Raw genomic sequence first — 12,855 nt, 5'->3', positions numbered from 1 at the left:
TGGATATTACCGATATATCTGTTTGTGTTCTTGTTGGCAATAACTCTGTTGTATAATTTGCAACAAAACATTATAATTGCATTTCTGTACCTAATAGACCACAGGCCCTTAGAAATATTGGGAAGAACTTTGTTGTCTCGTGTAAGAGGTCGACTCTCGTAAGTGTGGTTGATGATATTTGTGTTTCAGATATATACGATCTTCAGGAATCATCCCCATAAATCTGTCTACAAGTTAATTCTGAGTTCCTCTATGAATTGCCTTTATCTTTTGCCTTGTGAGTGTTTATTCCGGCAATGCAGGTGACCTCTAATTCCTGAACCAACCAAGGAGTGACACATTAGCCATATTTTCACGACAGCGTGAGAGAAAATGCATTCTTGTTACTTGAAGGAGGAGGAATGTGTGCATTATTGTAGAGAAAAAGACAGATATTGCCTGAGGGTCTATCAATCATGGTAGTCTGGGAATTCTCAGCTAAGGGAAGGTAGAGCACCATTCGAAACTTTTGCAGAAAAGACTGTATCATAATCAAACTAGTTCATTGTAGGGAAAGAAAGTGGAAAAGTGAAGTACTAATTTCTCTTCAATTTTGCTGTCGGATCTCTGCGAACTTGCAGTGGAGGTTGATTAATAAAGTAGTCACAGAAATGGGAATGCAAATTTTAGGAAGGAAAGTGAACTTTGCAGCATCAAATTATGGAAGTGCCAGGGATAACATTGAAGTCAAATGTACATTTTATTTTGCTGAATTCTGCATGAATGCAGCAGCCATCAATTTTTATATTGAAAAATGTCCTGGAAAAGAGTGGGTAGGTGTGGCCTGAAGGCAATTGAGAAGGGAGATTCCCAAATATCCCATTTAAAAAAAAATATTCTAATAAAATATAAACACCAACTCAGCAGCAGCTGCAAAAATGCAGTGCAGCAATTACGCTAATTGATATGTAATCTCAAATTAACTAATCATCTCCCACGAGCCTTGACATGAATCATATTAGTGATCATTTCTCAGTGATTTGCAGAATGGGGCCAGAGTTTACATGAAATATGCACGGAGTACCACAAGGCCTGGTGTTCGCCATTTATTATCCTGTCATCGGAGCTATTGGGGTTCCAGGTAAAGTGCAGCAGTTAGTTTTAGTCTTCGAGGATATTTCATAAGCTGCAGTAACTGTATTGTTTTACCTGATACCATTTCCCTACGTAGCTTGTACAATTTAACGCTTTATTTGTTCATTTTCTTTCGTTGTATGATAGGTTCCCATTGGCTGTCAGTATACGTTCACTTTTAGGTTTGCATTTTCAAATTTATTTTTGAGTACATCGTCAAATTGTATTTACATCATTTGCATATTTTTTCGATGTTCCTTATTGAATTAATCCCGCTCAGCTCTCATCTGCATAAGCATCGATAACTCATCATCATTTTAACTTTTTGCAAAGCTCAATGGCAGTTGCCATTTCATATTTTTCGATATATAACATAGAACACAGACTATGGAACAGTACAGCACAGTACAATCACTTTGGCCCTTGATGTTATGCCGTGGTTTTATCATACCCCAAGTCAAGCAAGCTACATACCCTTTATTTTGCTATCCTCCATGTGCCTATCCAAGATACGCTTAAATGTTCCTAATGTATCCGAATTTACAAACATTGCGGGCAGTGCGTTCCACGTACCTACCACTCTCTTTATACAAAACTGACCTCTGACATCGCCCCTAAACCTTCCTTCAATCATTTTAAAAGGATTCCCCCTTGCAATAGCCATTTCTACCATGGGAAAAAAATTATCTGATTATTCACTCCATCTACGCCTTTCATCATCTTGTTCACCTCGACCAAATTATCTGTCGCTCTTCGTTGCTCAATTGAGAAAAACCTTCGATCCCTCAAACTTTCTTTAAATGACAACCACTCCAAACCAGGAAGCATCCAGTAAATCTCAACAATAAAGCTTCCACATCTTTCCTGTATCGAGCCGACCAGAACTGAATACAATGTTCCAAGTGTGGTCTAATCGGGACTATCTGGAGCTGAAGTATGGCCTAGCGGCTCTTAAACTCAACCCCCCTGCGAATAAAAGCCAACACACTGTGTGCCTTTTTGACAACACTATGAACTTTATGGGCGGCACAGTGCCAGAGACTTGGGTTCAATTACCGCCTCAGGCGACTGACTGTGTGGAGTTTGCACATTCTCCCCGTGTCTGCGTGTGTTTCCTCCCACAGTCCAAAAACGTGCAGGTTAGGTGAATTGACCATGCTAAATTGTCCGTAGTGTTAGGTGAAGGGGTAAATGTAGGAGAATGGGTCTGCGTGGGTTGCGCTTTGGCAGGTCGGTATGGACTTGTTGGACTGAAGGGCCTGTTTCCAAACTGTAAATAATCTAATCTAACTTGGGTAGCAACTTTGAAGGATCTATGGACATGGACACTGTTCCTCCACACTGCCAATCCGACTTGCCAAAATGAATCACTGTACAGCTTGAACGCCATCCACCACTTCCTAGTTCAATTCTGCGTCCTGCCAAAACAGTCCTCCACATTATTCATTACTCCACCAACCTTTGTGTTAATGGCACATCACTAACCCATTCTTGCACTTTCTCAACCAAGTCATTCATAACAATGATAAAGAGCAGAGTTTCCAGAACAGATCCCTGTGGAACACTGTTGGTCAATGAGCTCGAGGCTACTTTCCTATTAAAGCAGCCAATGCTGTATGCAGGCAGATAAATTTCCCTGTTTCCCATGTTTCCTTACTTCCTGAATTAGCCTACCATGGAGAACCTTCTAAAAGGCCACTGTGCTACCCTTTGAAGTAAAAGTTCCCAGATGTTCCCAGAAATTCAGCATCACGGGGAACCTCTTTTTTAATCCATAATGTACATAGATAACCGAATAAGAGTTGTGTAATCACATCACGTTACTTGCATTGTTTTGTCAATGTGCTCCAACTGTGTGTTTTTAACCCCTCTTGCCAGTTGAATATGACGATGTTGGCTTCAACAATTTATTGTTTTACTTTTGATTTTTTTTAAGCATACATTCTTACAGCAAAGTACTGCCTAAATTCTGGTATAGATGACATAATTAGATATCATAAAATTATTTCCATATCCTCATGGATTATATTAAGTTCAGCTTTATGCTTGAAGTGCATCAATTTCACAATGACTGAAACATATTGTTTTCCGTGTTGGGGAGGGGCAATAGGAATAAAATGTGCAATTTGAACGTTTTCATTCCTTGCTTATCAGTCATTTGATATGCCTTGAAATGCATTTTTTTACAGCTAACTTGACAGTGATTGTGATACTGTATCGAAGAAGATGTGGTCTGTCTGGATGCATCACGCATTATCTATTGTCCATGGCCGTAAGTGATCTCCTTGTCATGGTCACGACTGTGATATTAAGTCGAGTTGCTGGAATTTATTTCCCTTTCAGTTATTTGTCGCTCACACCGGTCTGCAGTCTACGTGCAGCCTTAATCTATGCAGCCATCGACAGTTCTACCTGGTTAACAGTTGCTTTCACGTTAGATAGATTTGTGGCCATTTCTTGTCAGCAGCTGAAAATAAAATACTGTACTGAGAGGACGGCGGCACGAGTTATAGGAATTATCTCAGTTCTGAGCTGCGTAAAAAGTTCGTTTATGTATTTTATAACCGAGCCAAGGTATATAATTAACAATGTACCCTGGTTTTGCAATATAAAGTTAATATTTTATACATCACCCGCATGGATTACATATGATTGGATTCGCTCAATGTTAACTCCTTGCATTCCATTCATCTTAACTCTACTGCTCAATGCTCTGACTGTCAGACACATTCTAGCAGCCAATAGAGCCCGCAGGAGACTCCTTACGCAGAAAATTAGAGAAGATCAAAAGGACAGAGAGGTGGAAAAACGGAAGAAGTCCATGATTTTACTTTTTGCTATCTCGGGTAGTTTCATTCTGTCATATTGTTTATTTTTTACAACGGTGCTTTATTTTCGCATTGCAAATCTTACCTACTTTTCAAGTTCCAATCAATCAGCCTTTATCCTCGAGCAAAGTGGATACATGATTCAAATAATTAGTTCGTGTATCAATCCGTTTATTTATGCTGGGACCCAAAGGAAATTCAGAGAGGAGTTAAGAAATGGGGTCAATTATCCATTCCAAGTAATTATTAAATTATTTAATTCCTGAAAATGAGAACACTTAATATGGATTGTCTGCTATATTCTCACATGAATTCTACAGTACAGCATCTAATTTCTTTTTCTACTTGATTGATAACGAAACATTGTTAACATTTTTTTTTCTTAACCAAGACATGATTAACTAGCATGAAAAATACATAACTTTACGCGTCTTTTTGCACTTAGATAATTTGCTACAACCGAACTTACAGTTCTACGACAAATTCAGAACCTGGAAACATTATCTGATTAGTCACGCAGAAAACATTTTTTTCGCATTAATTCATATGTAAGCATGGAAAGTGATTGAGTTGCCAGTGGGGGAAGCACTTTGGGGCCAGCGACCACAATCCTATTAGTTTTAAAATAGTGATGAAGAAGGATAGACCAGATCTCAAACTTGAATTTCTAAATTGGAGGAAGGCCAATTTTGACGTTATTCAGCAAGAACCTTCAAAAGCTGACTGGGGGCAGATGTTTGCAGGTAAATGGACAGGTGGAAAATGGGAAGCTTTCAGAAATGAGATAACGAGAGTCCAGAGAAAGTATATTCCTAATAGGATGGAAGGAAAGGCTGGTAGGTGTAGGGAATGCTGAATGACTAAAGAAATTCAGTCTTTAGTTAAGAAAATGAAGGAAGCACATGTCAGATATAGACAGGATAGATCGAGTGAACCCTGAGAAGAGTATAAAGGCAGTAGGAGTGCACTTAAGAGAGAAATCAGGAGGGCAAAAAGGGGGCATGAGATAGCTTTGACAAATGGAGCTCAAGATAATTCAAAGGGTTTTTACAAAAAGGATAACTAGGAAGAGAATAGGGTCCTCATTGATCAACATGGCGTCCTTTGTGTGGAGCCGCAGGAGATGGGGAAGATACTAAACGAGCATTTTGCATCAGCATTTGCTGTGGAATAGGACATGATATAGAATGTAGGGAAATAGATGGTGATATCTTGTAAAATGTCCAGATTACAGAGGAGCAAGTGTTCGATGTCTTGAAACGTATGAAAGTGGATAAATCCCCGGACTTGATCAGGTGTAGCCTAGAACTCTGTGGGAAGCTAGGGAGGGGATTGCTCGGCATCTTGGTGCGCTATTTGTATTATCAATAGTTACAGGGGAAGAGCCAGAAGACTGAAGGTTGGCTAACGTAGTGCCACTGTTTAAGAAGGGTGGTAAGGACAAGCCAGGGAACTATAGGCCAGTGAGCCTGACGTCGGTGGTGGACAAGTTGTTGGAGAGAATCCTGAGGGACAGCATGTACATGTACTTGGAAAAGCAATGACTGATTAGGGAGCGTCAACATGACTTTGTGCTTGGGAAATCATGTTTTCCAAACTCGACTGAGCTTTTTGAAGAAGTAACAAAGAGCATTGATGAGGGCAGAGTGGTAGATACAATCTATATGGACTTCACTAAGACGTTCGACAAGGTTCCCCATAAGAGACTGGTTAGCAAGGTTAGATTTCACGGAATACAGGGAGAACTAGCCATTTGGATACGGAACGGGGTCAAAGGTAGAAGACAGAAGTGGTGGAAGGTTCTTTGTCAGATTGGAGGCCTGTGACATGTGGAGTGTCACAAGGATCGGTGCTGGGTCCACAACTTTTCCACATTTATATAATTGATTTGGATGTGAGCATAAGAGGGAAAATCAGTAAGTTTTCCGATGACACCAAAATTGGATGTATAGTGGACAGCGAAGAAGGCTGCCTCAGTCTACAATGGGATCTTGATCAGATGGGCTAATGGGCTGAGGAGTGGCAGATGAAGTCTAATTTAGATAAATGTGAAGTGCTACATTTTGGGAAAGCAAACTTAGCAGGACTTATACATTTAATGGTAAGGTCCTAGGGAATGCTGCTGAACAAAGAGACCTTGGAGTGTAGCTTCGTAGCTCATTTAAAGTGGTGTCTGAGGTAGATAGGTTAGTGAAGAAGGCGTTTGGTATGCTTTCCTTTATTAGTCAGAGTATTGAGTGCAGGAGTCGGGAGGTCATGTTGTGGCTGTACAGGACATTGGTTAGGCCACTGTTAGAATATTGTGTGCAATTCTGGTCTCCTCCCTATCGGAAAGATGTTGTGAAACTTGAAAGAGTTCAGAAAGGATTTCCAAGGATGTTGCCAGGGTTGGAGGATTTGAGCTATAGAGAGAGGTTGAATAGGCTAGGTCTGTTTTCCCTGGAGTGTCAGAGGCTGAGAAATGACCTTATTTAGGTTTATAAAATCATGAGGGGCATAGATAGGAGAAATAGACAAGGTCTTTTTCCCTGGGGTGGATAAGTCCAGAACTAGAGACCATAGATTTTGGGTAAAAAGTGAAAGATGTAAAATGTACCTAACGAACAACGTTTTCACGCAGAGGGTGGTCTGTGCAAGGAATCAGCACCAAGAGGAAGTGGTGGAGACATTTAAAAGGCATCTCGATGGGTATATGAATAGGAAGGGTTTGGAGGGATGTGGGCTGGGCGCTGGCAGGTGGGACTAAATTGATTTGGGATATCTGGTCAGCATGGACAAGTTGGACAGAAGAGTTTGATTCCCTGCTGTACATCTCTCTGACTCGATGACTCTATGTTTGGAAGGTGACTAGCCAGGTCAGCATTAATCACCAAGTTTCATTTATTTTCTCTGTCGAGTGTCCTAGCTTCATTCAAGTTATGTCCGAAACCTTCCATTGTCCCACTTGAGGCCAAATCCTTGGAATGTTGTCAACTTTTGTTACCTATTTGTTCTTGTTCATGACCTTCACTTGTCGGGAGTGATTAATGTGCAATCATTTCTTCCGACTTCATGGTTGGAGCTCATTCTGTGCTGGTGTGCAAAAAGCACTATGTTTTGTGTTATCCCTTGCTTCTCTTCGTCTATCCATTAGTCCCTGACTTTTTCAAGGCAGCGGATCAATCTCACTGTTAATGATCACTCCCCCTGCCTCTAAAACTCACAGTTGTTCACTCATAACCACAAGGGTGGGCACGTATGACACGCTGCCTGAAATTGCTTTTCTTTATCTTGCATTATGAAGTATATTGTCCTGTGAGCACAGAGGTTGTATCATTGTAAAACCAGCAATGACTCGTCGAATGTTAACACGGTGACAGCTTACAAGTCCATCATGATGTCTCCGGTATGATTCCTGCATGCAAGCATTGAGGACTGGCTGCATCGGTGTCATGATGGCCTTACCAGTTTTTAGCATAAATAGACTCCCACTCTACTGACAGTAAATCGAATGCATAGGAGCACCCTTTTCATTTTAAAATCACAGTTAAATTTGTCAGCTTAATATTGCTGTGTGCAGTTATTTTCTCTGTTGCTTCACACCATTATTCCTTTTTCATCATTTCTGTGGTGGCAGTGCAATGCATACAGTGCATCCTGGGCTTTAATTTGAGGGAAGAGTATGGTGGTGATGAAAAGAAATATACATTTCTCAAGCAAAAATACCTTAAAGTTGCATTTTAAAAAAGAACATACGTTTTGGCAGATGAATAGCAGCTTCAGGCCGAAGGCAGAAGAATCAAAATGTGTTTACAATTGAATGCAATATACTTTAAGTTCAACAGACTTGGGAATCTTTCTTATGTCATAGTTGAATATAATTTCACGGTTTCGGAAGTTAACTTACATTGATGTCAACGTTGTTTCTACAATAAAACCTTCGAAGGTATTGCAAAAATGTTGATTACTGGTGAACCTTCTCTTGGAAATTATGATTTGACACCATTGCAGGAAGAATGTATAATTACCTCTACACAATAAAAAAATGCAACCAATTATGGTGTGAACTGACTTTTTCCTTAAGCAAGAATGGAAATCTGTCAAAGGCTAAATTGGTATTAATTTTTCCTGTTCTACGTTCAAGTGGTGTGCAAGCGTGGCTACTTTGAAAACAGTCACTACTTGAAGGCAATTGGGAATCCAAGTAACGTCTGCAATTATACTCAATTATAATTGGTCGTGTAAAAGGCATAATCATTGAAAATGTGCTTGTTCCATTCAACTACTGACTTTCTTAAAGTATTAGTTCATTCATGGGCACAAGTGCTAAATTTCAGAGGTGAGGTGAGAATGACTGCCCTTGACATCAAGCCACATTTGACTGAATATCGATCCGGTAGCCCTGGCTCAATCAGGATCTTTGGGCTTTGGGGCGGGAGTGGGGTGGCATTTCTGCGCTAGTTGGAGTCAGAGCTGGTACAAAGAGATTTGGTTTTGTTGATTGGTAGTTATTCATCTCGACTCCATGGCATCACTGTCGGAGTTCCTCACCAAAGGAATCAATTTTAATGCTGCCATCAGTGATCTTCACTCCATAACAAGGTAATTAAGTGGGCAAGTTCACTGACCATTTCACAATACTATGCAACATTCACAATTCCTCAGACGGTGAAACAGTCCATATCCAAATGCAGCAAAGCCTGAAAAACCTTTGTGTTTGAGCAGCCAAGAGGCAAATCGCGATTGTGTTACACAAATATCCAGCTCCAATAGAGAATCTAAAAGTCACATTCAATTGCAGTGCAATCACTGAATCACCCATTAACAACATCTTGGCGTTACCTTTGATTAATTATCAAACATTTCAATATTGCATCTTCAAGTGTCGGTCAGAGGTTAAAAAAAGAACTGAAGCACCTAAGTCACCTTATTTGATGCCAAATCCTGTGCACTACTTACAACGTGCAAGTCAAGCGTGTAATGGTATACTCCCCACTTTTCTGGGTATATGCTGCTCCACTAGTACTCAAGAAGCTTAATACCATCCAGGAGAAAGACGCCTGCTTGATTGCCATGACATCCACGCCTTTCTTTACCGATGGCCTGTAACAGAAGTGGGAGCAGTACTGCAGAACACACCAAAGTGATTTGCACAGTACCTCCCAAAGCCATAGACCTCCACAATCTAGAAGGACAAGGTTGTCAGATACATTAGAACACCACGAGCTGCAAGCCAAAGCTTGGAACCTCCTCCCTCACAGCAATAAATGTTGGCCGAGCAAATGATGTCCACATCTGATGAATGGATATTTGAAAAACAAATATGGATTAATCATTCACTCATCAGACATTTGGTTTTGTGGAATTTTACTTTGGACTTTGTACAAAGCAATATTGCAAAAACGAAACAACAGTGATCCCATTGTTGACACCGTGTGAATTGGTCATACAACAGTAGACATGGGCTTGGTTTACCGGGTAGCATTTAGTGAATATTCCTATTTGCTCCTGTGAAGCCACGGGCGAGACGATTTCTTGAACTGTGGCACATCATTTGATGTAAATACATCCACAATGCTTGTCAGGCATGATGTTTATCTGTTTTCAGATTTAGATTCAGATGAGAATCAGTTAAGTACCAGACATTTGAATCTAATGCAATATTTCTATCTCCAAAAGAATTGTTGACTGTGTTTTTTTTTGGCAAGGTTCATCGCTGACTAAATTAAAAAAAAATATGTTATCAGTTGCCAGATTTTTTCAGGAACTACTGGCATTTAGATTTAGAAGAAAAGAATATAAATTCATGACAGGTGCTGTTTCAATGCAGTGAACTTTACAATTCCCTATCTTTTTCTAAATCTGCTGTCTGTTAATAAAGCAACAAAAACAACTCCTGTCAAAAAACTTACTTTTACAAAACATTCGATTGTTTTGTTGACATAAACTTGAGTATGTGGACACATAAACGTGAGTAGATTTGTGCTCCTACAATACAGTCATAGAGTCATCCCATAAAGAAGAGACGCTTCAGCGTTTTGACTGATTTACATACACTAATGTCACTTTCTAATATTTGGAGGACTGTCAGCGACCAACCACCCGGCTCATCCCCAATCTAGAGATGACCGCGTGGCTTGGGCAATCATACACTTCATAGAGAGAAATATAGAAAATAGCAGCCCTTCCAGCATTCTGCACTGTTTTACATACTCATGGCGGATCATCCAACTCAGTACCCTGTCGCCACTTTCCCTGCATAGCCTGTCCCTCAGGGAACTACGTCGAACTCCCTCTTGAAGTGTTCACTTTTGACCTGAAATATTTTCTGTGATAGAGGATCACAGATATTCACCCCATTCTCGTGGGCAAGAACTTTCCACTTCGTCTCATTCCTAATTGACCTATGCCATATCCTAACACTACAACAACTGTTTCTGGGCTCCTCCACTATAACGAACATCCTTACTGTGTTTACCTTGCGGAACTTTATGGATTGCTATGATATCTTCGCCCCATGCCCCTTTCTGCTGAACTCCAGTTATACTGAACAACTATAGAATACCTACAATGCGGGAAGAGGTCATCCAACCCGTTGAGCCCACACCCAACCTCTTAAATGCACTCCACTCGCAACATTTCCCAGTAACCCCGCATTCAGCACAGCTAATCTACGTAGCCTGTACATCACGAGGTGCTACAGATAATGTAGCATTGCTAATCCACCTAACCCGCACATCTTTGGACACAGGGAGAACGTGCAACTTCCACACAGTGAGTCTGCCAAGGCTGGAACTGAATCTGGTTCGCTGGCGCTGTGAGGTAGCATTGCTAACCACTGAGCCACTGCGTGAGCCTCATCTCAACAGTTGTCAGGTCTGCTATCCTAGTATTAAATACTGAAATTTTGTTTCACTCCCTCAGTGGGTACAAACTTTACCTGAGACAAGGAGACCAAGACTTCACAGAATACTTCATGTGTGCTCTCGTCAAGACTGCTATAATGGACGGCAGAGCATTTCTGCTCTTGTACTCGAATCTGCTTTCTATAGAGGCCAAAATATCATTTGCCTTCTTCATTGCCTGCTGCACCTGCATGCGTATTTCCTGTGACTGTCGTACAAAAGACACTGAGGTCTTGTTGACCCCAACCCCGTTGTCATCTCGGCAAAAGTAGGTGAGATCACATGACATCAGGGTGAACAGGCAAGATGCAAACAGAACTGGGTTAGTCATAAGGGACGGAGGTTAGCGGTGGAAGGATGGTTTTCGAAATGGAGGATTGTGACTAAGGGAATCGGTGCTGGAACCTCTGGTGATGTGATCGACATGAATGGTTTGCAGGAAAACGTAGCTGACGTAATTAGAAACATTACGGACCAATCAAAGAATTGTAGAGTTGTGACATTTGGGACCATTGCCTGAGGATACGATGTGGAGATGCCAGTATTGGACTAGGGTGGACGAAGTCAGAAGTCACACGACACCAGATTATAGTCCAACTGATTTATTTGAAATCACAAAGTTTTAGAGCATGATACCTTCATCAACCAGTGTCCTCTCATGTCATGTAACTTCTGACAATGCGAGAGGATACAGCAGGATGTAGAACAGTTTGCGACACGGCTATCAAAATGGCAGATGCAGTTTAATCCCGACAAAAGGGAGGTGATGCATTTTGGAAGGTCAAGTACATGCGGAAATTTTACAGCGAATGACAGAACCTTTAGGAGTACTGATGTGCAGAGTGATCTGGGTATGCAGGTCCACAGATCATTGAAGGTGGAAGACAGGGTAGTAAAAAAGGTCTATGATATACTTACCATAATTGGAAGGAGAAATTGAGTATCAGTACAGCTAAGTTATGTTGTAGCTTTACAGAACGTTAATCAGTCCACCCTTGTAGTAATGTGTACAGATCCAGTCACCAGCGTACCTGAAGGATGTGGTTGCTTTCGAAATGGCACGGAAAAGGCTTCCCAGGATGTTGACTGGTATGGGGGATTTTAGCAATGGAGAGGCTGAGTTTGCTTTCACTGGAACACAGAAAATTGAGGGGCGACCTGATAGATTGCTACAAGATTATGGATGGCATGAATAAAATGGAAAGTTAGGGCGTAACTTTGGGAACACTGATTTAAGGTACAGAGTGGGGAGAGGGGGTTTGAGGAGGGAGCTTAAAAGAAATGTGCGAGAGTCGTTTTTCCCTCGAAGTGTGGTGAGCGCCTGAAACTTGCGAAAGGAGGTGAGTGCCAAAGTAAGTGATGGAAGAAGGCACAATAGCAACATGCATGAAATAGCTTATCACACACACGAATAGCATCCTAATAGAGGGATATGTTTCCTGCAAATGAAGACATTTTTAGTTCAGAGGAGCAGAATATGTTGGCGCAGAGTTGGAGGGTAAAGGGGCTGTTCCTTTGCTCTCTTGTGCTTTTTTCTCTGCATCTATTGACCTTCAGGTCATTAGGTGCCTTCCTCTTTTTGCTACCAACGTAGTTAATCTCACTATTATACACAGTTTAATCCATCTGTCATGTTTTTGTCCACTCACTCAATTTGTCTAAATCACACTGATGAATTTGTATAGACTACCCACACCTCACCCTCCCACCCAGCGTTGTCTCGTCTGCAAACTTGCTTTCTTAGCCAATTAGCTTTTATATATTGTGAGCAGCTTGGAGCCAAGCATTGATCTCTTTGATACCCAATAGTTGGTGTCTGAAATTCAAGAAAACAGTTATTTCTAGAATTTTAAGGGGCAAAGTGACCATGCGCATTGGAACTGCAGGGGATGGGCAATGTACTCAGAGAATACTTTCGCAATGATTAACATTGCGAAAGACATGAAGACGTGGGAATTGGGGATTTAATGGTCATATCTTGGGGGCAGTCCATATCACAGGAGAGGAGGTGTTGGATATATTAGAATAAT

General features: G+C 41.0%; 1 protein-coding gene across 1 annotated transcript; it reads left to right on the top strand.

Annotated features, from left to right (window-relative positions):
* The first annotated feature begins 1,050 nt into the window (after positions 1–1,050).
* On the top strand, positions 1,051–4,207 carry LOC148143509 (neuropeptides capa receptor-like). Its single transcript, XM_087975225.1, has 2 exons — positions 1,051–1,120; positions 3,303–4,207. The coding sequence occupies exons 1-2, from the start codon at positions 1,051–1,053 to the stop codon at positions 4,205–4,207; spliced, it is 975 nt and encodes a 324-aa protein (XP_087831351.1).
* Positions 4,208–12,855: the final 8,648 nt, after the last annotated feature.

This window comes from Chiloscyllium plagiosum, unplaced genomic scaffold (assembly GCF_037043375.1).
Source record: "Chiloscyllium plagiosum isolate Xiang-an unplaced genomic scaffold, Cpla_swu_hap1 HiC_scaffold_27, whole genome shotgun sequence".
Taxonomy (NCBI): Eukaryota; Metazoa; Chordata; class Chondrichthyes; order Orectolobiformes; family Hemiscylliidae; genus Chiloscyllium; species Chiloscyllium plagiosum.
The sequence above is the reverse complement of the archived record's forward strand: the minus strand, read 5'-3'. Positions and strand labels throughout refer to the sequence as shown.